The sequence below is a fragment of the Muntiacus reevesi genome, chromosome 20 (genome assembly GCF_963930625.1).
Source record: "Muntiacus reevesi chromosome 20, mMunRee1.1, whole genome shotgun sequence".
In the NCBI taxonomy this organism is placed as follows: domain Eukaryota; kingdom Metazoa; phylum Chordata; class Mammalia; order Artiodactyla; family Cervidae; genus Muntiacus; species Muntiacus reevesi.
In genome coordinates this window covers 2,931,148-2,957,143 of record NC_089268.1, presented here as the reverse complement: position 1 = coordinate 2,957,143, position 25,996 = coordinate 2,931,148, and the positions used below count along the sequence as shown (strand labels likewise).

General features: G+C 37.0%; 1 protein-coding gene across 2 annotated transcripts in view; it reads left to right on the top strand.

Annotated features, from left to right (window-relative positions):
• KHDRBS2 (KH RNA binding domain containing, signal transduction associated 2) overlaps positions 1–25,996 on the top strand; it is a 682,130-nt gene that overhangs the window by 467,770 nt on the left and 188,364 nt on the right. Inside the window, exons 7-8 of one of the 2 annotated variants that reach the window (XM_065912996.1) lie at positions 23,222–23,238; positions 25,302–25,318. The exons of the other annotated variant lie outside the window; for it this stretch is intronic. Of the exons in view, the coding sequence (XP_065769068.1) occupies positions 23,222–23,238; positions 25,302–25,318 (34 nt within the window). The remainder of the gene's footprint in view (positions 1–23,221; positions 23,239–25,301; positions 25,319–25,996) is intronic. 2 annotated transcript variants of the gene reach the window in all.

Sequence of the window (25,996 nt, the reverse complement as noted above, 5' to 3'; positions counted from 1 at the left end):
ACCAAACTCCAAGAGACAGGAGGACAGAGAAGCTCGAAGTGCTATAGTTCATGGGGCCACAAAGAGTTGAACATGACTTAGAGATTGAACAACAACAATAAGAACAGATTTAGATTCTTCAATTAGCCACACACTTAAAGATTGTACTTGCACCTTTTTTTCCCCCAGAAAATTTCATTTATTCAAAATAAGACTTGCAAATAGGAAGACAGTAAATGTATCTCCCCAGAAGTCAGGGAGTCCCTCAATAAGTGAAAAGATAAAGCTCAAATAGTGAACAAAATTTAATTTTGAAATTGTTTCCTTGAATTTTGGCATATTTGGAGTCTTTTGATGATGTTCTTAATGTTGTTAATTAATTAACTTATTTTAGTTGGAGGACAATTGCTTTAAAATACTGTGATGCTTTTTGCCATACATTGGCATGAATCAGCCATGGATGCACATGTCCCCCAATCATGAATCCCCCACCCAAAGCACCGGCCTTGAGCACCCTGATTCATGCATTGAACTTGCACTGGTCATCTATTATACATATGGTAATACACGTGTTTCAATGCTATTCTCTCAAATCATCCCACCCTTGCCTTCTCCCACAGAGTCCAAAAGGCTGTTCTTTACATCTGTGTCCCTTTTGCTGCCTTGCACATAGGTTCATTGTTACCATCTTTCTAAATTTAGTATATAGTGCTGGTGTTTTTCTTCATGACCTACTTCACTCTGTATAATAGGTGCCAGTTTCATCTAACTCATTAGAACTCACTCAAATGTGTTCCTTTTTATAGCTGAATAATATTCCATTTTGTATATGTACCACAACTTCCTTATCAGTTCTTCTGCAGATGGACATCTAGGTTGCTTCCATGTCCTAGCTATTGTAAACAGTGCTGCAATGAACATTGGGGTACATATGTCTCTTTCAGTTCTGCTTTCCTCTGTGTGCCTGCCAGCAGTAGAATTACTGAGTTATATGGCAGTTCTCTTTCCAGTTTTTTTCGGAATCTGCACACTTTCTCCAAAGTGGCTGTACCAGTTTGCACTCCCACCAACAGTGGAAGAGGGTTCCCTTTTCTCCACACCCTCTCCAGTATTTATTGTTTGTAGCTTTTTAATGACAGCCATTCTAACCAACGTGAGATGATACCTCATTGTGGTTTTGATTTGTATTTCTCTAAAAATGGGTGATGTTGAGCATTCTTTCATGTGTTTATTAGCCATCTGTATGTCTTCTTTGGAGAAATGTCTGTTTAGTTCTTTTGCCCACTTTTTGATTGAGTTCCTCGTTTTTTCTGGTATTGAGCTGCATGAACTGCTTACATAGTTTGGAGATAAATTTTTTGTCAGTTTCCTATGCTATTATTTTCTCCCATTCCGAAAGCCACCTTTTCACTTTCCTTACAATTGCCTCCTTTGTACAAAAGCTTTTAAGTTTAATTAGATGCCATTTGCTTATTTTTGCTTTTATTTCCATTACTCTGGGAGGAGGAACATAGAGAGATCCACCTTCCATTACTCTGAGGTGGATAATAGAGAAAACCGTATGTTTCCTCTAAGTGCTTTATAATTTCTGGTCTTACATTTAGACCTTTAATCCATTTAAGTTTATTTATGTGTATGGTGTTAGAAAGTATTCTGTTTTCATTCTTCTACATGTGGTTGACCAGTTTTCCCAGCACCACTTGTTAAAGAAATTGTTTTTTCTCCATTGTATATTCTTGCCTCCTTTGTCAAAAATAAGGTGTCCATAAGGATTTGTCTCTGAGCTTTCTGTTTTGTTCCATTGGTTTATGTTTCTGTCTTTGTGCCAGAACCATACTGTCTTGATGACTGTAGTGTTATAGTATAGCCTGTAGTCAGACATGTTGATTCCTCCAGTTCCATTCTTCTTTCTCAAGATTGCTTTGGCTATTCAAGGTTTTTTTGTATTTCCATAGAAATTGTGAAGTTATTTGTTCTAGTTCTCTGAAAAAATACCGTTGAAAAAAAAAAAAAAAAATACCGTTGGTAGCTTTATAGGGATTACATTGAATCTATAGATTACTTTGGGTAGTATACTCATTTTCACTATATTGATTCTTTCAGTCCATCAACATGGTATATTGCTCCATCTATTTGTGTCCTCTTTGATCTCTTTCATCAGTGTTTTATAGTTTTCTAATAGGTATTTTATGTCTTTAGGTAACTTTATTTCTAAGTATTTAATTCTTTACATTGCAATGGTGAATAGGATTGTTTCCTTAATTTCTCTGTTTTTTCATTGTTAATGTATAGGAATGCAAGGGATTTCTGTGTATTAACTTTATATCCTTATACTTTACTATATTCATTGATTAGCTCTAGTAATTGTCTCGAGGTTTCTTTAGGGTTTACTATGTAGAGGACCATGTCATCTGCAAACAGTGAGTGTTTTACTTCTTTTCCAATCAGGATTCCTTTTATTTATTTTTCTTCTTCGATTGCTGTGGTTAGGACTTCCAAAACTATGTTGAATAGTAGTGGTGAGAGTGGGCATGCTTGTCTTGTTCCTAATTTTAGAGGAAATGCTTTCAATTTTTTGCCATTGAGGATAATGTTTCCTGTTAGTTTGTCACATATGGCTCTTATTATGTAGAGATATGTTCTTTGCATGTCTGCTTTCTGGAGAGTTTTTATCAATGGGGGTTGAATTTCATGAAAGGCTTTCTCTGCATCTATTAGGAAAGTCGTGACTTTTTATCTTTGAATTAGTTAATATGGTTTATCACCTTGATTCATTTGCAAATATTGAAGAATCCTTACATCCCTGGAATAAATCCCACTTGATCTTGATGGGTTTGGGAGTTTGCCTTCATCTGCAACTTTATGGTAGAATTTGAGTAGGATAGGTGTCAGCTCTCCTCTAAATTTTTGGTAGAATTCACCTGTGAACCCATCTTGTTCTGGGCTTTTGATTGTTTGAAGATTATTTTTATTACAGTTTTGATTTCCATTCTTGTGATTGGTCTCCTCAGATTTTCTATTTTTTCCTGGTTCAGGTTACACTTTTCTAAGAATTTGTCCATTTCTTCCAAGTTGTCCATTTTATTGGCATGTAGTTGCTCATAATAGTCTCTTATGATTTTTTTTTTTTTTTATTTCTGTGCTGTCTGTTGTGATTTCTCCATTTTCATTTCCAGTTTTATTGATTTGATTCTTCTCCCTTTTTTCCTTGATGAGTCTGGCTAATGGCTTGTCTATTTATCTTCCCAATGAGCCATCTTTTAGTTTTGTTGATCTTAACTATAGTTTCCTTTGCTTCTTTTTTATTTATTTCTGCTCTGATTTTTATGACTTGTTTCCTTCTACTAATTTTGGTGTTCTTTTTCTAGTTGCTTTAGGTGTAAAGTTAGGTTGTTTATTTGATGTTTCTGTTGTTTCTTGAGGTATATTTCTATTGCTATGAACCTCCCTCTTTGCACTACTTTTACTAATCCCATAGGTTTCGGGTTGTTATGTTTTCATTATCATTGCTCTTGTGTATATTTTGATTTCCTTTTTGATTTCTTCCATGATCTGTTTGGTTATTCAAAAGAGTGCTGTTTTGCCTCCATATGTTTGTAGTTTTCTTTCTTGCTTGCTTGCTTTTTCTTTCTTTCTTTCTTTCTTTTTTTTGGTTCATATCTAATCTTACCACATTATGATCAGAAAAGATGCTTGAAATGTTTTCAGTTGTTGTTGTTTTTAATTTACTAAGGCTAGATCTGTGGCCCAGGGTGTGATCTATCCCGGAGAATGTCTTGTGTGCACTTGAGAAAAGGGTGAAATCCATTATTTTGGGGTAAAATACCCTTTAGATATCAATTAGGTTTAACTGGTCCTTTGTATCATTTAAAGATTATGTTTTCTTGCTAATTTTCTGTTTGGTTGATGTATCCATAGGTGTGATACATTAAATTAAATCCCCCCGCTATTATTGTGTTACTGTTAATTTCCCCTTTCATACTTGTGAGTATTTGCCTTACGTATTGAGGTGCTCCTATAATGGGTGTGTCTGTGTATATATATATATATATATATATGTGTGTGTGTGTGTGTGTGTGTATGTGTATATATATGTGTATGTGTGTGTGTATATATATATAATTATATATATATAATTATTATATGTTTCTCTTGGATTGATCCCTTGATCATTTATGTAGTATCATGGTCTTTATTTCAAAGTCTATTTTTATGAACATTCATATCAGAACAAAGTCTGATATGAACATTGCTGATCCTGTTTCTTTTGGTCTACATTTACATGGAATTTTATTTTTTTCCAGCCCCTCACTTTCAGTTTGTATGTGTCACTAGGTTTGAGGTGGGTCTTATGGAGACAGCATATATAGGAGTTTTGCTTTTGTATCCAATTGACCAGTCTTTGCCTTTTGGTTGAAGCATTTAACCCATTTACATTTAAGGTAATTATTGATAAGTGTGATCCCTTTACCATTTACTTTGTTGTTGGGTTTATTGTCATCAACCTTTTCTGTATTTTCTGTCTAGAGAAGATCCTTTAGTATTTGTTGAAGGGATGGTTTGGTGTGTGATGGTTTGGTGTGAATTCTTTCAGCTTTTGTTTCTCTATAAAGATTTTGATTTCTCCTTTGAATATGAATGAGATCCTTGCAGGGTAGAGTAATCTTGGTTGTAGGTTTTTCTCTTTTCCTCATATTAAATACGTCCTGCCATTCCATTCTTGCCTGAAGTTTCTATTGAAAGATCAGCTATTATCCTTATGTGCATTACCTTATATGTTATCTGTTGCTTCACCTGCTGCTTTTAATATTTGCTCTTTGTGTTTAGTTTTTGTTAGCTTGATTAATATGTGTTTTGGGGTGTTTTGCCTTGTGTTTACCCTGTTTGGGACTGTCTGGGTTTCTTGGATGGCTGCTTCTTTTCCCATTTTATGGAAGTTCTGCCTATTATCTTCTCAACTATTTTCTCATGAACTTTTCATCTCCTTCTGGGACACCTATGACTTGAATTTTGGGGTGTTTAATCATGTCCCAGAGATCTCTGAGGTTATCCTCATTTATTTTAATTCTTTATTCTATTTTCCTGTCTGTTTCACTTATTTACAGCATTCTATCTTCCACCTCACTTATCGTCTCTTCTGCCTCATTCTATTGTTGGTTCTCTCCAGAGTGTTTTTAACATCAGTTATGGCATTTTTCATTATTGATTGGCTCTTTTTATTTCTTCTAGGTCTTTGTTAAACATTCCTTGCATCTTCTCAATCTTTCTCTCTAGTCTATTATCTGTAATTCCATTTTGTTTTGAAATTTTTGGATCATCTTTAACAACAGTTTTGTGAACTCTTTTTCAAGTAAACTCCATATCTCCCTCTTTTTGTTTGATTTGCTGGGTTTTTATCATATTCATTCACCTGCTGGATTTCTCTGTCTTTCCATTTTGTTAACTTGCTGTGTTTGGGGTGCCCCTTTCTGCAGGCTGATAGGTCATCACTTCAGTTCATTTCAATCGCTCAGCTGCGTCTGACTCTTTGGAACCCCATGAACTGCAGAACACCAGGCCTCCCTGTCCATCACCAACTGCCAGAGGCTACCCAAGGCAATGTCCATTGAGTCAGTGATGCCATCCAAATATCTCATTCTCTGTCATCCCCTTCTTCTGCCCACAATCTTTCCCAGCATCAGGGTCTTTTCAAATGAGTCAATTCTTTGCATGAGGTGGTCAAAGTATTGGAGTTTGAGCTTCAATATAAGTCCTTCCAACGAACACCCAGGGCCAATCTCCATTAGGATGGACTGGTTGAATCTCCTTGCAGTCCAAGGGACTCTCAAGAGTCTTTTCCAACACCACAGTTCAAAATCATCAATTCTTTGGTGCACAGCCTTCTTTATAGTCCAGCTCTCACATCCATACATGACTATTGGAAAAACCACAGCCTTGACTAGATGGACATTTGTTGACAAAGTAATGTCTCTGCTTTTTAATATGCTGTCTAGGTTGGCCATAACTTTCCTTCCAAGGAGTAAGCTTAGTTTAATTTCATGGTTGCAGTCACCATCTGCAGTGATTTTGGAGCCAAATAAATAAAGTCAGCCACTGTTTCCCCATCTATTTGCCATGAAGTGATGGGAGCAGATGCCATGATCTGATCTTAGTTTTCTGAATGTTGAGTTTTAAGCCAACTTTTTCACTCTTCTCTTTCACTTTCATCAAGAGGCTCTTTAGTTCTTCTTTGCTTTCTGCCGTAAGGGTGGTGTCATCTGCATATCTGAGGTTATTGATATTTCTCCCGGCAATCTTGATTCTATCTTGTGCTTCCTCCAGTCCAGAGTTTATCATGATATACTCTGCATATAAGTTAAATAAGGGGGGTGACAATATACAGCCTTGACACTTTCCTTTTTCTATTTGGAACCAGTCTGTTGTTCCATGTCCAGTTCTAACTGTTGCTTCCTGACCTACATACAGGTTTTTCAAGAGGCAGATCAGGTGGTCTGGTATTCCCATCTCCTTCAGAATTTTCCACAGTTTATTTTGATCCACATAGTCAAAGGCTTTGGCATAGTCATTAAAGCAGAAATAGATATTTTTCTGGAACTCTCTTGCTTTTTCGATGATCCAGCAGATATTGGCAATTTTATGTCTGGTTCCTTTGCCTTTTCTAAAACCAGCTTGAACATCTAGAAGTTCATGGTTCATGTATTGCTGAAGCCTGGCTTGGAGAATTTTGAGTATTACTTTACTAGCATGTGAGATGAGGGCAATTGTGAGATAGTTTGAGCACTCTTTGACATTGCCTTTCTTAGGGATTGGAATGAAAACTGACCTTTTCCAGTCCTGTGGCCAGTTGCTAAGTTTTCCAAATTTGCTGACATATTGAGTGCAGCACTTTTAAAGCATCATATTTTAGGACTTGAAATAGGTCAACTGGAATTCCATTATCTCCACTAGCTTTGTTCATAGTGATGCTTCCTACGGCCCACTTAACTTCACATTCCAGGATGTTTGGCTCTAGGTGAGTGTGAGTGATCACCCCATAATGATTATCTGAGTCTTAAAGATATTTTTTGTACAGCTGTTCTGTATATTCTTGCCACTTCTTCTTAATAGTTTCTGCTTCTGTTATGTCTATACCATTTCTGTCCTTTTTTGAGCCCATCTTTGCATATTCCCTTGTTATCTCTCATTTTCTTGAAGAGATCTCTAGTCTTTCCTGTTCTATTGTTTTCCTCTATTTCTTTGCATTGATGGCTGAGGAAGACTCTTTTATCTCCCCTGGCTGTTCTTTGGAACTCTGCATTCAAATGGATATATCTTTCCTTTTCTCCTTTGCTTTTTGCTTCCCTTGCTTTCACAGCTACTTGTAAGGCCTCCTCAGACAGCAATTTTTGTTTTTTTGGGGGGGATGTTATTGATTCTTGTCTCCTGTACAATGTCATTAACCTCTGTCCATAGTTCATCAGGCACTCTATCAAGATCTAGTCCCTTAAATCTACTTCTCAGTTCCACTGTATAGTCATAAACGATTTAATTTAGGTCATACCTGAATGATCTAGTGGTTTTCTCTGCTTTCTGCAATTTAAGTCTCAGTTTGGCAATAAGGGGCTCATGATCTGAGCCACAGTCAGCTACCAGTCTTGGTTCCTTTTAATCGTTGAACCTGCTCCATGTGGGTGGGGTTGGACTAGTGACTTGTGAATTTTTCCTGATTGGGGGAACTTGTTTCTGTGTTATGGTGAGTGGAGCTGGATCTTCTGTCTCCGAAGTGTAATGATATGTTCAGTAGTGTGTTTTGGAGTGTCTGTGTGTTTGGTATGGCTTTGGGCAGCCCATTTTTTAATGTTCATGGTTCTGTTCCTATTTTCTGGATAATTAGCATGGTTTGTCATGCACTGGAACTTGCTGGCTCTTGGGTGGAGCTTGTTTTCAGTGTAGATATGGAGACTTTTGTGTGGGCTCTTGTCTGGATTCAGGAATTCTCTGATATTCTAAAGTTCTGTAGCTTAGCCTCCTGCCTCTGAGTTTTGTTCCCCTTCTTACAATAGACTCAATACTTCTCCATCCATACAGCACAGAAAATAAAACCCTAGGTTAATTGTGAAACAACTCTGCACAGCTAGGAACACCCAGAGAGGACTCACAGAGTTATGTAGAGAGGAGAAAAGGGAGGTGGGATCTAGAGGTGACCCGGAGAAAAGGGAGAGTCAAACGAGGAAAGAGAAATCAAGCCAGTAATCAACTCCCTAAGTGCTCTCCACAGCCAAGAACATCCAGAGAGATTCACAGAGTTATGAGAAGAGGGAGGGAGTGGAAGATAGAGGTGACCAGGAGGAGATAAGGGAGAGTCAAAATGGGAGAGAGGTATCAAGCAAAGTAATCAGATCTGTAAGTGAAAATGGATAATGTAGGCTAGATTCTTAAAGGTATAAGATTGATAACAAATATCAAAAAGCAAAGACTAAAGACCTAGAATAGAGGTTAGACTCTAGAAAATACAATATAAAAAATACAAAACAAAATCAACCACAAAAATTAAAATATATATATGTGAAATATGTTTTTAATAATAGTTTTTAAAAGAAAGATTATAGCAGGCTAGTAGGCTATAAAAATTAAAGTTAAAAGAGTAATAAAGAACTAAAATTAAAAAAATAAAATAAAAAGTGATAATAGTAAAAATATATCTAGAAATTTCTCTGGAGCTGTTGTAGACAGTGTAGGGTCAGTTCAGTGTAAGATTGTCCCTTGTTCCGACTTGTACTTGTTCTCAAAGTATAATTTGCTGCTCAAATGCCGTCTCAGAATTAACCATAGAGTTTTAATCTGCTGCACCAGTCACTTCCAGAGCGGTCCCCTCTTCTTTGTTTATCGTGGCTTCCTCTGATAACAAGTCTCTTCAGTGTCTAACTTCTGCCCGGACATGAGGGGGTGAAGGTGGCCGCTCTTCATCTTCCCTTGTTCACTTGCGCTGTGGAGAGAGAGGGGCACTGCAAACAAGTACCGCTGGTGTGTGTGGGGAGTGCTCGCAGTGGGTGGGCCACACTGGGTTAGCCACAGCCCAAGGCAGCGTGTACTTCCCAGGTCCACACTGCTCAGGCTCCCAGGGTGTTCCATGAGGGCACTGTCGCAACTGGGCCCAGTGTTTCGTGCATTCCCAGGTCTAAGGTGCTCAGGTTCTCAGCTGCTCTGCAAGGGCGCAGATGGGCTGTGCGTTTTGTGCCCTTCCCAGGTGCACGCTTCTCAGATGATCAGGTGCTTGGTGAGCACACTGTCCCAGGTGGGCTATGCATCTTATGCGCCTCCCCATTCCGGGCTGCTTGGTTCCCTGGGGGAACCATGAGGGCACAGCCCCAAGTGTGCCACGTGTCTCCTCTGGGGAGCTGATCTCCAGCTGTGACACTCCTGGTGGATGTGAACCATCCAGGATCTCAGGAAGATGTGCTTTACAATCGGCAGCCTGCTCACAGTTTGGTAAAACGTGAGGTCTCTGGGACTGAGAGTGCCACGCCCCTAGCCTTCTGGCTCTGGCTGTTGCACAACTGCCTTTCTGCCTGCAGGGAGAGATAGCCCTAAATGGCAGCCAGCTTCTTCTCCTTTTATATTCGCTAGGGCACAATCCTCTGTTTTGTGAGTACCCAGTAGTCACTCTGAGGCATCAGAGCCTTTCATGGGAAAGGTTTTTTGTTTTTTGTTTTTGGTGGGGTTTTTTTTGTTTGTTTGTTTTTTTTTTGATGTCTGTCTGGCCATCCCACAGTTTGGGTTGCTATGTCACGTTAGCCCTCTCAGATTGTTCTCAGGACATTCAAGCCCAGTCCTTACCCTAAGGACCAATGATGCAACCTATGCCTCCCTGCCCAGCCCCCACTCGCTGCTGGTGGGCGTGGGCATCTGAGCCCCTTTTCCATTGGTAATTGCAGTTAGGCCCGTACCCTGTGGGTTTTTCCACCCCGATTATTTTGCCCTCTGAGGTTTCCAAGCTCCCCATTGACAGATTTGTGAGAGGGTTTCCTATTGTGTGGAAACTTCTCGCCCGTGACTCCCTCCCCAGGATTGGTCTCCATCCCTAAATCCTTTGTCTCTGTTTTCATCTTTTATATTTTGTCCTACCTCCTTTCAAAGAGACTGGGCTGCCTTTCTTCGTGTCTGACATCCTCCACCAGCATTCAGTGGTTTTGTGGAAGTTTTTCCATATTCAAATGATCTTTTGAAGAATTTGTAGGGAAGAAAGTGGTCTCCCTATCCTATTCCTCCACCATCCTGGGACCAACCCCAAAACTTGTACCTGATAATTGCCATGATAACTAATTTCTTTTGTAACATTTGCAAAGATGAAAATAGATTTTTCTCTCTGTACCTTTTTGAGAAAAATTTTAGCTGATAGAAAATACATCTTATGTATTAATGATATTTTAAAGTGTCTTCTAAACTATGCAGCTATGATCTTTTCATAGTACCTTATACGGGGAGAAGAGCAAAACTGCTGCTTCAATGTTAAGAAAGTCTACCATTCTCTTGTTTTTCCCTTGTTTTTGTCCCATTATTAGTATATATTAGGTTAGTTGTTTTTTTTTTTTTTAATCTTTAGTTATCTTTAGTTTTTAAACATGGCCTAAGGTTTAATAATGAAAGTGAGTTGAGCCTTAATTTATTGCTATAGGTATGTTCTTGAAAGGCCCTTTGGGTACAAACTAATAGTTTTTCTATATATTTTTTCTGAATTGTTTATGATTTTGATGATAAAATGCCCACTGAAAAATTAAGACACAGTAAATGATGACAAATACTTAAGCATGCTCAAGAATCCCAAATTTTATTTATTTATTTATTTTTGTTTTCCTGGTTGAAAAGCATTCTGTGTGTTTTACCAACACCACTTTCATGATTTTCCATAAAAGAAAGTTTAATTAAATACAACTTGCATGGGTAGTTTGATTATCAATGTTTTTTTCCAAATTGAAATGGTTACATAGCATTAAGTCCTTGTCCATATTTTGGCTGTCTTCCATTTTGTAGTCTTCATTCAGTGGAAACTAGTGGCTGCTAATTCTTTCCATCAGTTACAGATTTTTCTGATTATTTTTCATGGTATTTTATGAAGTAAAGCCTTTTACTGGTGAAACTATGTGTCCTTTGCAATAACTTTTAATAAGCTCATTATTTGAGTAAAAGCAATTTCTCTTCATTAGTGAAATCTTACTTTCCCTTTAAATGAAACTATATTATATGATAGTTTTCATATATAACTTAGGCAACAAATAAACATTCTAAAATCAATCTACCAAATCCCCTTCCTCCATTAAACATTTCCACTAAAATTTATTCATAAACAACCGAGATTTATCTAGCTATATTCCACTTTTTCTATTGTGTTATCATAACATAACATTTTCAGTTTCCATCTCCAAAACTATCTTAAACTTTGACCCTCCTTGTGGACCTACGTGTCTTTAGAGGTTCCACATCTTTGTGGAGCTTTTCACTCAGACACCTTTCTCCTCCCACACACAATCATCTAAACTATCCATCAGTGTCTCCCACTTTAGTGCTCCTACTGATTTGTCTTCTTCTATTTAGTTGAACCTCAAAATATTTCCAACTGGCTCAGTGGTAAAGAATCCACCTGCCAATGCAGGAGACGCAGAAGATGCACATTTGATATTCCATGGAGAAGGAAATGGCAACCCACTCAATATTCTTGTCTGAAAAATGTCATGGACAGAGGAACCTGACAGTCCATGGGGTCACAAAGAGTTGGACACAATTTAGTGACTGAGCGCACACACACACACACACACACACACACACACACACACACACACACAAATTTGCACTCAATTTTGTTTCTTTATTTTGTTTTAACTGCTAAATTCAGATTTGTTTTCCTAAAGTACTGAATTCATAGTATTACTACTTTGTTAAAAAACAATTTCCCCCTGTTGCCTAAAGAATAAAAGTCCATCTTCTTAATTTTATTAGAAGGAGAAGCACTCTAATTTCATGAGCTTACTTCCTATTAATTTTGTTTCCTTTTCAAATGAGACTTTGAACATGAATAAAATAAATGAACAAACAAGAGAGCAAAGGTCTAAATTTATATAGCCAATCCAGTTATAGGCAACTTTATAATTCTTAGCATATTAGAATGCATTGTACTAGTTGATTCAATTCAACTTATCACTTATTGAATGCTCATTCTATATTATGTGAATTTCCACAGGAAGAGGCAATGAGGGATTAAAGAAAAAAAACTGGTAGCTTTTAATAGTTGGCTGTTGTATTTTAGGACATTTACATACATAATCTCACAACAATAATTAAAGGTAAGAGGTAAAATCTTTGCTTTTCTATTAGGAAATTGTGGAGTCAGAGGATAAGAAAATTCTGTGAGTCACCCATCTGACAGCAGAACCAAACAGTTCTGTCTTCATAGTTAATATATTTTTGAATATAAATATGCAAAAGGCAAATCTCCTGGCTTAAAAGGACAACAGATAAAAACACCTGGACAAAACTCCACAGGTTCAGGGCAGAGTAGAATTTTTGAAAGTGGACTTTAGACTTCATTGTAAGAAATATGCTGATATTTTTCTGACATTTAATAAACTGAGTGTAAAGTAGTTATGACACTTGCTGGAAATTCCACTAACTAAACATATTTGTAATGTTTTAATTTGCTTTTCTTCCACTCAGAAAGTTTGATGAACTTACTAGTTCTAATGCTGTCTATTTGATATGCTGCAAATAAAGGAATTTAGAAGGAAAGCAACTAATAATCTTCAACTTTATAATAGTCAAGGTAGAAAGCACTGGGGCAGTTGGGGACATCCTCAAGTTCTCTAGAAGCATAAATTAAAAAGTAGTAAAAAGTCCAATGATGGTAATAAATAATGATTATACTGATAATAGAAATAATTACTACTAATAAAAGTACTTATTATGAGCCAGACACTACACACAATTTTTCAGCTTCAGCATTGAATTTTTACAACAATCTTACTATGTTGGCATTATTCACATTTAACAGTTGAAGAAACTGAAATTTAAAGAGGGTAAATTGTTCACTCAAATTGACATGGCCAGTAAGCAACAGTGCAAAGTGTTCGTAAGAATCCAAGGATGGTTCTCATATTCTCAAGGCTATAACATGGTCCATAGTACACAGCAGGTGCTTGCCTAAGTACTCTATGTGCATAGATTCAAGTGACCCTCTTGTCACCTCTATGCACTAGGTACTATTACTTTCTTAGAAACAAAAGCTTACATATAGAACAGATTGAGTAGCTCAGCCAACATCACCCAGGTAACCAACAGCAGAACTGGGATTTCAAACTGTCTGGTTCCAATCCACTTCACCTTGCTATGCTGTCTCTAGGAGAACTAGGGAACTAGCAAAAAAAAAAAAAAAACAAACAAAAAAAATCATTTGAAAGATTATTTGCAAATGATATCAATGGAAAAGAAATGAGTGAAATATTTTGGAAAAGCACCTAGTAAATCCACCTGTTCTAGAATGAACAAATAAAATTAACTTGTCAGGGATGGAATGAAGAGGGAAGGCTTAATCATGTGTTGGAGCCAAATAATAAAATGAATTGTGGGGCGAATGCCTGGAAGGAAATATAGGATTTAAGTTGATCATTAGTAGTGACTGGTTAACCATTTTTAAGATATCAGGGGATTAATGTGGCTGTGCACATAGGCAAGGACCGAGGCACGCAGATGCCAGAGGCAGGAAACACCATGGAAAACTTTGTCTCATGATCTCAACAAGAGGAAATAGACAAAAGGGGAGAATGAAAGAGATGGTAAATTATAAACTCTGGAACTAATTTCAAAATTTCAGTTCAGGTAATCTAAAAATAAAATGCTATTCATTATTATTTCTCTTTTCCTATTTTCAGGTTGAAAATAGCTTATCATAGAAAATGTCTTTTAAAAATTTATATATGTCACAGTTTCTTTTCCAGCCCTGCTGAGATACTACGACCATAAAACATATGCAAGTATAACATGTAGAATGTGATAATTAGATAGATTGTATATTGCAAATTGATTATCACAATTAGATGAGTTAACACTTCCATCCTCTCACATAATTACAATGTTTCTCTGTGTATGGTGATAACATTTAGGATATATTGTCTTAACAACTTTCAAGTATATAACATGTTATTGTTACTGTGACCATAAATCTTATTTATCTTTTAAGTGGGAGTTTATTTCCTCTGACCAACATCGTCCATTTCTCTACTGTCAATATTACTTTCTTTATTGCCCTCGTGTACTGTAAATCTTGTTTTCCAATTTATCTACATCATAATAAAACCTTAATTTACAACACATTTTAGGCAATTGTTTATAAAAACCACAAATTTAAATGAGATTTTTTAAAAGAGATTTGTTTTTTTCCTTCTCTATTTGCTTTAGGTGTAGAGTTAGGTTATTTATTTGACTTTTTTCTTGTTTAATGAGGTAAGCCTGTAATGCTATGAACCTTCCCCTTAGCACTGCTTTTACATGTCCCATAGGTTTTGGGTTGTTGTGTTTTCATTTTCATTCGTTTCTATGTATATTTTGATTTCTTTTTTGATTTCTTCTATGATTTGTTGGTTATTCTGAAGCATGTTAATTAGCTTCCATATGTTGGAATTTTTAATAGTTTGAGATCTAGTCTTACTGCATTGTTGTCAGAAAAGATGACTGAAATGATTTCAATTTTTTTGAATTTACCAAGGCTAGATTTATGGCACAGGGTGTGATCTATTCTGGAGAAGATTCCGTGTGCACTTGAGAAAAAGGTGAAATTGATTGTTTTGAGGTGAAATGTCCTATAGATATCAATAGGTCTAGATGGACCATTGTGTCATTAAAATTTGTATTTCCTTCTTAATTTTCTGTTTAGTTTATCTATCTGTAGGTGTGAGTGGGATATTAAAGTCTCCCACTATTATTGTGTTATTGTTAATTTCCACTTTCATTCTTGTTAGCATTTGCCTTACAAATTGTGGTGCTCCTATGTTGGGTGCATATATATTTATAATTGTTATATCTTCTTCTTGGATTGATCCTTTGGTCATTATGTAGCATCCTTCTTTGTCTCTTTTCACAGCCTTTGTTTTAAAGTCTATTTTATCTGATATGAGTATTACTACTTCTGCTTTCTTGTGGTCTCCATTGCATGAAATATTTTTTTTCTAGCCCTTCACTTTCAGTCTGTATGTGTCCCTCTTTTTGAAGTGGGTCTCTTGTAGACAGCATATGTAGGAGTCTTATTTTATATCCATTCAGGCAGTCTTTTCTTTTGGTTGGGACATTCAACCCATTTACATTTAAGGTAATTATTCATAAGAATGGTCCCATTGCCCTTTGCTATGTTGTTTTGGGCTTGCATTCATACAACCTTTCTGTGTTTCCTGTCTAGAGAAGATCCTTTAGCATTTGTTGAAGAGCTGAATGGTGCTAAATTTGGTGGTACTGAATTCTCTCAACTTTTGCTTGTCTGTAAAGCTTTTGAATTCTCCTTCATATCTGAATGAGATCCTTGCTGGGTATAGTAATCTGGGTTTTAGGTTATTCTCTTTCATCACTTTAAATATGTCCTGTCATTCCCTTCTGGCCTGAAGAGTTTCTGTTGAAAGATCAGCTGTTATCCTTATGCAATCCCATTGTGTGTTGTTTGTTGTTTCTCCCTTGCTGCTTTTAATATTTGTTCTTTGTGTTTGATCTTGTTAATTTGATTAATATGTTTCTTGGGGTGTTTCGCCTTGGGTATATCCTGTTTGGGACTGTCTCGGTTTCTTGGACTTGTATCACTATTCCTTCCCCATTTGGAGGACGTTTTCAGCTATTATCTCTTCGAGTATTTTCTCATGGCCTTTCTTTTTGTCTTCTTCTTCTGGGGCTCCTATGGTTCGAATGTTGGGGCATTTCACATTGTCCCAGAGGTCCCTGAAGTTGTCCTCATTTCTTTCAATTCTTTTTTCTTTTTTCCTCTCTGCTTCATTTATTTCTACCATTTTATCTTCTACCTCACTTATCCTATCTTCTGCCTCCGTTATTCTACTCTTGGTTCCCTCCAGAGTGTTTTTGACCTCATTTATTGCATTATTCATTTTTAATTGACTCTTTATTATTTCTTCTAGGTCCTTGGTAAACATTTCTTGCATCTTTTCAATCCTTGTCTCCAGGCTATTTATCTGTACTGCATTTTGTTTTCAAGATTTTGGATCATTTTTATTATCTTTATTCTAAATTCTTTTTCAGGTAGATTTCCTATTTCCTCCTCTTTTGTTTGGCTTGGTGGGCATTTTTCATGTTCCTTTACCTGTTGGGTATTTCTCTGCCTTTTCAACTTATTTAGATTGCTGTGTTTGGTGTGGCCTTTCTGTATTCTGGTAGTCTGTGGTTTCTTCTTATTGTGGAGGTTTCTCCCAGTGGGTGGTGCTGGACATTTGGCTTATGGAGGTTTGCTGGTTAGCGAAGCTTGCATTGGTGTTCTGGTGGGTGGAGCTGGATTTTTTCTCTCTGGAGTGCAATGGAGTGGCTAGTAGTGAATTTTGAGATGGGTCTATATGTTTGGTGTGACTTTGGGCAGCCTGTATATTGACACTCAGGGCTATGTTCCCTGTGTTGCTGGAGAATTTGTGTGGAACCCCAGGGTTAGTAGAAGGAAAGAAATCTTTAAAAAGAAATAAATGCAAAAGAAACAAAAAAGACCATAGCAAAATCAACAAAGCTAGCTGATTTTTGAAAAGGTAAATAAAATGGACAAACCGTTAGCCAGACTCATCAAGAAACAAAGTGAGAAGAACCAAATCAACAAAATTAGAAATGAAAATGGTGAAATCACAACAGACAACACTGAAATACAAAGGATCATAAGAGACTACTACCAGCAGCTATATGCCAATAAAATGAACAACTTGGAAGAATGGGCAAATTCTTAGAAAAGTATAACTCTCCAAAACTGAACCAGGAAGAAATAGAAGACCTTAACAGACCCATGACAAGCACGGAAATCGAAACTGTAATCAGAAATCTTCCAGCAAACAAAGGCCCAGGACCAGATGGCTTCACAGCTGAATTCTACCAAAAATCTAGAGAAGAGCTAACACCTATCTTACTCACACTCTTCCAGAAGATTGCAGAAGATGGAAAACTTCCAAGCTCATTCTATGAGGCCACCATCACCCTAATACAAAAACCAGACAAAGATACCACAGAAAAAGAAAACTATGGGCCAATATCACTGATGAACATAGATGCGAAAATCTTTAACAAAATTCTAGCAAACAGAATACAACAACATATTAAAAAGATCATACATTATGACCAAGTGGGCTTTATCCAAGGAATGCAAGGATTCTTTAATATCCTCAAATCAATCAATGTAATACACCACATTAACAAATTGAAAGATAAAACCATATGCTTATCTCAATAGATGCAGATACATCCTTCAACAAAATTCAACATCCATTTATGATAAAAACCCTCCAGAAAGCAGGAATAGAAGGAACATACCTCAACATAATAAAATCTATACATGACAAACCCACAGAAAACATTATCCTCAACGGTGAAAAATTGATAGCATTTCCATTAAAGTCAGGAACAAGACAAGGGTGCCCACTCTCAGCACTGCTTTTCAACATAGTTTTGGAAGTTTTGGCCACAGCAATCAGAGCAGAAAAAGAAATAAAAGGAGTCCAGGTAGGAAAAGAAGACATAAATCTCTCACTGTTTGCAGACGACATGATCCTCTGCATAGAAAACCCTAAAGACTCTACCAGAAAATTACTAGAGCTAATCATTGAATAGAGTAATGTTTCAGGATATAAAATTAACACACAGAAATCCCTTGCATTCCTATAAACTAACAATGAGAAAACATAAAGAGAAATTAAGGAAACAATACCATTCACCATTGCAACAAAAAGAATAAAATACTTAGGAGTATATCTACCTAAAGAAACGAAAGACCTATACATAGAAAACTATAAAACACTGGTGAAAGAAATCAAAGAGGACACAAATAGATGGAGCAATATACCATGTTGATGGATTGGAAGAATCAATATTGTCAAAATGGCTATACTACCCAAAGCAATCTATAGATTCAATGCAATCCCTTTCAAGCTACCAACGGTATTTTTCACAGAACTAGAACAAATAATTTCACAATTTGTATGGAAATACAAAAAACCTTGAATAGCCAAAGCAATCTTGAGAAAGAGGAATGGAATTGGGGGAATCATCCTTCCTGACTTCAGGCTCTACTAAAAAGCCACAGTCATCAAGACAGTATGGTACTGGCACAAAGACAGAAATATAGATCAATGGAACAGAATAGAAAGCCCAGAGATAAATCCACGAACCTATGGACACCTTATCTTCGACAAAGGAGGCAAGGACATACAGTGGAAAAAAGACAACCTCTTTAACAATTGGTGCTGGGAAAACTGGTCAACCACTTGTAAAAGAATGAAACTAGAACACTTTCTAACACCGTACACAAAAATGAACTCAAATGTAAGACCAGAAACTATAAAACTTCTAGAGGAGAACATAGGTAAAACACTCTCTAACATAAATCACAGGAGGATCCTCTATGACCCATCTCCCAGAATATTGGAAATAAAAGCAAAACTAAACAAATGGGACCTAATTAAACTTAAAAGCTTTTCCAAAGCAAAGGAAACAATAAGAAAGGTGAAAAGACAGCCTTCAGAATGGGAGAAAATAATAGCAATTGAAGCAATAGACAAAGGATTTATCTCAAAAATATACAAGCAACACCTGCAGCTCAATTCCACAAAAATAAATCACCCAATCAAAAAAATGGACCAAAGAACTAAACAGACATTTCTCCAAAGAAGACATACAGATGGCTAACAAACACATGAAAAGATGCTCAACATCACTCATTATCAGAGAACTGCAAATCAAAACCACAATGAGGTACAATTACCATCCAGTCAGGATGGCTGCTATCCAAAAGTCTCCAGGCAATAAATGCTGGAGAAGGTGTGGAGAAAAGGGAACCATCTTACACTGTTGGTTGAAATGCAAACTGGTACAGCCACTATGGAGAACAGTGTGGGGATTTCTTAAAAAAACTGGAAATAGAACTGCCATATGACCCAGCAATCCTACTTCTAGGCATACACTCTGAGGAAACCAGATCTGAAAGAGACACGTGCACCCCAGTGTTCATCGTAGCATTGTTTATAATTGCCAGGATATGGAAGCAACCTAGATGCCCATTAGCAGACTAATGGATAGGAGGTTATGGTACATATACACCATGGAATATTACTCAGCCATTAAAAAAATTCATGTGAATTAGTTCTAATGAGATGGGTGAAACTGGAGCCCATTATACAGAGTGAAGTAAACCAGAAAGATAAAGATCATTACAGCATGCTAACACATATATATGGAATTTAAAAAGATGGTAATGATAACCCTATATGCAAAACAGAAAAAGAGACAAAGATATACAGAACAGACTTTGGGACTCTGTGGGAGAAGGCGAGGGTGACATATTCTGAGAGAATAGCATTGAAACAAGTACACTATCAAGGGTGAAAGAGATCACCAGCCCAGGTTGGATGCATGAGATAAGTGCTCAGGGCTGGTGCACTGGGAAGACCCAGGGAGATGGGATGGAGAGGGAAGTGGGAGGGGGTATTGGGAAGGGGAACACATGTAAATCCATGGCTGATTCATGTCAATGTATGGCAAAAACCACTACCATATTGTAAAGCAATTAGCCTCCAACTAATTAAAATAAATTAAAAAAATAAAAAAGAAAAGATTTAAAAAGGAAAAATTATATTCATTTTTTTCTTTAAGTAAAATAATATAATGTATTCCAATAGTGATTACTGATTTCACTTCAGCCAAATGCTTGAACCACTTTCTAAAGTGATATTTCAAGTGATATATCATCACTATAACAACATGGTTTTTACACTGTTTTTTTTTTTAGAGGCACCCATCTGTCAAAGGCAATTTTAGGCCTTTTTCTGGTTACATAATAGTGGAGAATAAGTTTTTCATTTTGTTCTGTTCATCCGTGTAATCTTCATTATGTGTCAGAAGTCATTTCTCTGTTTACAGGGCCTCTGCAGCTCCTCTGGGGGGATGGTGTGGTCCAAGGAGCAGTGACCTCTGAGGGGAGGAGCAGCACTGAGCCTGAGTGGGGAAGTGATGTGGGTGAGGAGGGGAGTTTGGCGAAGGGAAGCTGGGACCAATAGTAATTACTCTCGGGAAGCCGAGAAGGGAGTAATAGACCACCTTCCTTTTGCTTATCGCCTATTACATTTTCTTTCTACTTTTAGGAACACATTTACAATGTTTAGGAATTGTGGAATTGTTTTTACCCCAATGTATTTTGTAGGCACTTGCATTCCTCTGGCTCTTACCTTTCTGTTCCTTCAGGCCCTTCAGCCAGAACCACCGGAACATCTGGACAGTACACAATGGAGCTAGTCCAACACAGGGGTCAGCATGCTCTGATGATTAAGGGTCAGAAAGTCACCTTTTTTGGCTTTTGAGAAACACAGTAATTGTCAGAACTACTTAGATTTGCTTTTGTAGCACAAAAGCAGCCTTGCACAGCACACAAATGAATGAAAGTGACTTCTGTATTCAGTAAAAAAAAATAACAAAATAATATGTGACAGGGCTGATTTGGCCCACTGGCTTAATGTATAGCAGCCATTGCATTTTGCATTTATCCCAAAACACATATCAGACTCAGATTTACAACTAACATGCTACTGCAATGGTGGAAAAAAGAACACTCTGGAGTTTTAGCTCATGTAAATTGCCTGAGGCATCCCCTGATATAGAAGTGGCCTATGAAAGAGGAGGGTAAGATATTCCAACAAACTATATGAAATTTATTCCATCAGTTCTCAAAGATGGCAGTTTGCATAAAATTAATTTCATTTCAAGCCCTTCATGCCCTTTTAAAGATGCTTGTGTGATGAAGCACACTGCCAAAAACCTCGCCACAACAGCTGAATACCACTGAAGAAAAAGATCTCATTTTCAGCAGAGTTTCTGAAGGCTGGGGAATGGAGCCATAGTGCAGATGAGTGTCTTGTTAAATGATAAGTGAACTTTGATCATCATAGTTTTTAGACGAATGTAGGTTCAGTAATACTAATATTCTATAATGCCACCTACTTCTGATGATAAATTATCCTGTGTCACCTCACTGGGAGTGCTATAGCCCTGCCATTTGTATTAATTCAGTATTATAAGCTACTGTCAGATAAATATTCACACAAGTGCACTACTTGTTTTCTACTGAAAGAACTCATTCACCACCATGCCTCAGATAGACTCAAATTTAATGCAACCTTTTAGAAATGTATCTGGCAGTAAAAATCTTGTGGAAATTGATTTTGTTGTAAAATTTAGCACCTTAGATTTGACATTAAAGCCACTTAGGGACTTCGGTAATCAGTAAGGCAGAGAGGCAACAACTGAATTTCAAGGTAATAGTTCTGAAGGCATAAATTGAGAAATTGGAACAGGTTACCAACCTAATAGTTCAAGCCGGTCATTTATTTGTCACCTACTGCTGCTGTAGGGTTCCCCACATGTACAAACAAACAAATAAATAATGTCTTCCTTTCTGACATTTTTTTTTTAATCTAAGGAGAATAGATCTGAGGATTTTAAGATTATTCTATATTCAGAGAGAACCACAGAAAAACAGCAAATTATTTTAAAAAGAATATAGCAACTTAACTAATAAGTACAATAAGATGACTATAGTTGAGTTTACATTTGGAGAGTTATAAACAAATAGGCTAATTTGACTTTAGAAATAAAATAATATGGAATCAGCTATTATGGGCATGGAGATTAAAATAATTATCAAGTTGATAAGAGAAGGTGAAAAAGTCATATTTGTATGTGACACCTGTTAGAAGCTTGATGTTAGTGGCACATGTTGCAGTCATGACAGAATTCAATAGAAGCATAGATGTAATACTTCATGGAAATGTGGAAAGTTTCTTGTTCATGGTTCCCTGTGTTCTGTGAAGAACAGGCAGTTATAGAAAGATAATTGCAACAAATTTCTCAGAGGTAACCTGAATCAGTCCTGACAGTGTAGATTTTAAATTTCTGAAGAACATCACCTTCAGGCAAGAGTGGGATCTGAGTAAAACAGATTGAATGGACTTTACTCATTGGCACGTTTTACATGGGTGTATGATGAGGTATTTTTTGTTTACCGTGGGACTGGTATTTCAATGCTGACTTGACATTCTGCTTCATTTCCTCCTGCATCTTGCTTCTATAAACCCTAGCTTCTATTTACTAACCCACACTATGTGCATTTTCACACCTCCTGCATTTGTTCTGTTTCTTTCTACCTTTCAAACATATACACACAAAGATTTACACATAAGTTCTACTCAACCTTCAGGTTCCCAACTCAGAATTCACACAAGCATTACTTTAACTGACACCTTAAAAAGGGATCCTGGGTGTGGTCTGCCTTTAATATAATTAATTACATACTTGACTATTTCTTCTGCTAGATTGTAAGTCCCACTGAGGACAACATATGGCTTATTCAAATTTATTTTCTATGTTATTTACAAATAAGCTGCCAATAAGAATCAATTAAATGAATAACCATAATCAATCCAGTCAATCACTTGAAAAAAAGATGTGAAACACAGTGAGGGGATAGAATGATGTGAAAGTCCCAAGAGGCTTTTAACTGACTAGACTCCAGGACTGACTGCGGATGAGTGTGGTGGGCAAGGTGGACCATCTATGTCTAGGCTACTGTCCATCAAGTTGCCTCCATTATCCACAGGTCTTTTACTCATTCCTTAGACCTTCAAATTCACCTACATGAGATGCCCGTTGGGGTTCAGCTATGTATTCTCATAAGACATCACTTTCTTTGCCAGTGTCGACTTTGTGATACAGGCACAAATAATAGAGAAGCAATTAAGCAAATATTTAGATTAAGTAGTGATTAGGTAAATATTTTCTTAGTAATAGTTAATGATTTGGGTGAAGAAGGAGAAAACAAAAAAAGCATACCATTTAGATAGAAGGGAGCTCAGTTCAGTTCAGTTCAGTCATTCAGTCGTGCCCGACTCTTTGCTGCCCCATGAATCACATCACGCCAGGCCTCCCTGTCCAGCACCAACTCCCAGAGTTTACTCAAACTCATGTCCATAGAGTCGGTGATGCCATCCAGCCATCTCATCCTCTGCCGTCCCCTTCTCCTCCTGCCCTGAATCCCTCCCAGCATCAGGGTCTTTTCCAGTGAGTCAACTCTTCGCATGAGGTGGCCAAAGTATTGGAGTTTCAGCTTCAACCTCAGTCCTTCCAATGAATATTCAGGACGGATTTTCTTTAGGATGGATTGGTTGGATCTCCTTGCAGTCCAAGGGACTCTCAAGAGTCTTCTGCAACACCACAGTGCAAAAGCATCAACTTTTCAGCGCTGAGCTTTCTTCACAGTCCAACTCTCACATCCATGACCAATGGAAAAACCATAGCCTTGACTAGACGGACCTTTGTTGGCAAAGTAATGTCTCTGCTTTTTAATATGCTATCTAGGTTGGTCATAGCTTTCCTTCCAAGGAGTAAGCGTCTTTTAATTTCATGGCTGCCATCACCATCAGAAGTGATTTTGGAGCCCAAAAGAATAAAATCTGACACTGTTTCCAGTGTTTCCCCATCTATTTGCCATGAAGTGATGGGACTGGATGCCATGATCTTAGTTTTCTGAATGTTGAGCTTTAAGCCAAATTTTTCACTCTCCTCTTTCACAGAAGGGAGTTAAGTCACATCAATTGATTCCTGATGTAAACTAGAGACTACTCTTGTGTTCATTTTGCTAACTATGGTTTCCCTGGTAGCTGATTTGATATAGAATCCACCTGCAATACCGGAGACCCCAGTTTGATTCCTGGATCAGGAAGATCCGCTGGAGAAGGGATAGGCTACCCAGTGTTCTTGGGCTTTCCTTGTGACTCAGCTGGTAAAGAATCTGCCTGCAATGCAGGAGACCTGGGTTTGTTCCCTGGGTTGGGAAGATCCCCTGGAGGAGGGAAAGGCTACCCACTCCAGTATTCTAGCCTGGGAAATACCGTGGACTGTGTAGTTCATGGGGTCGTGAAGAGTCGGGCATGACTTGAGCGGCTTTCACTTTGCCAGCTAGTCTGTTTAAACAATACGAATTTTAACATGATGCTGACAAATGTTTTAAATGAAGCACTTTGTGGAAATAGTTAATTATTAGCTTTCTTAAAAGAAAATTACACATCAGGATTTATTTTTGAGGACATTTAAAGTTATGTTTTGCACATATGTGTAATGAATGTTAGTTACTATTTCTTATCTGAAAAATAAATCATACAAATGAATCAATTCCTCTGGTATTTAATATAAAAGCAACATTATAAAATCAAAGGCAATTTTCAAAAATTAAAAATGCAATTATCCCTTATCTTAAATTGCTTTCATTACCCCCCCCCCCGTGGAGATTTTCATTCATATGAGTTTATATCATTAATGTGCAGTTTAAGGAATAACATTATTAATAAAATACACTCATGGAGAACACAGAGACAAAAATTAATGATTACAGTTCTGAAGCTCCCCATGCGTCCCTATCCATTCACAGCCCCTTCACATGTAATAGACTGAACTGAATAATAATCATCACCTTGCTTCTCCTTTGTCACTTATATATCAAAATAATGTGCTGTTTAGTTTTGTTTCTTTTTAAACTTTATATACAGACAATGCTTGTTCTTAATTTTAAAGTTTATTTATATTAGTACAGGTTGCTATAGCTTGTTCATTTTCACAGAGGAATATACCATACTTTTAAAAATCCACTTGGATAGTTTCTCATTTTTTACTTTTGTGAACATTCTTGTGCTTGTTTCCTGGGGCTGTGCCATAGGGAAAGAGAATGTTCGGTTTCTTGAGATATGTTACCCAATATATTATTAGAGTCCTCATTACTCCACATTCTTGCTAATTAATCAAATAAATCAGTTTATTGTGGCTTTATCTTGCATTTTTATGATTTGTTATATTTTCATATATTTATGCTATTTTCTCTTTTGGGATGTGTTTGCATGATTTTTGCCTCTTTGGGGTTGTCTTTTGCATTTATTTTTAAGAATTCTTTCAATATATACATATGCATATATATGTTAGTAACCTTTTGTAGTTTATATTTGTTATTTAAATCATCCCCTGGTTTGTGGTTTTAACTCTTTTACCTTTTAACTCTTTTTTATGATACTTGATAAATATAGGTTATTCTTTGAATGTGGTGGAATTTATTAGTTTTTTTCTTTTACAGAATGTGATTTTTGTGTCTTATATAAGAATCCTCTCCTATTTTAAAGTAGTGAAAATCAACTGTTGGCTCCCTGCAGAGTGTTTTTTATTCCATTTATTGCATTATTCATTATATATTGACTCCTTTTTATTTCTTCTAGGTCCTTGTTAAACCTTTCTTGCATCTTCTTGATCCTTGTCTCCAGGCTATTTATCTGTAAGTCCAATTTGCTTTCAAGATTCTGGATCATTTTCACTATCATTATTTGGAATTCTTTATCAGGTAGATTCCCTATCTCTTCCTCTTTTGTTTGGTTTGGTGGGCATTTATCCTGTTCCTTTGCCTGCTGGGTATTTATCTGCCTTTCATCTTGTTTGTATTGCTGAGATTAGGGTGGCCTTTCTGTATTCTGTCAGTTTGTGATTCCTCTTTATTGTGGAGGTTCCTCACTGTGGGTGGGGTTGGACAGATAGCTTGTCAAAGTTTTCTGGTTAGGGAAGCTTATGTCGGTGTTCTGGTGGGTGGAGCTGGATTTCTTCTCTCTGGAGTGGAATGAAGTGTCCAGTAATAAGTTTTGAGATGTCAGTGGGTTTGGTGTGCCTTTGGTCAGCCTGTATATTGAGGCTTGGGGTTATGTTCCTGTGTTGCTGGAGGATTTGTGTGGTATGT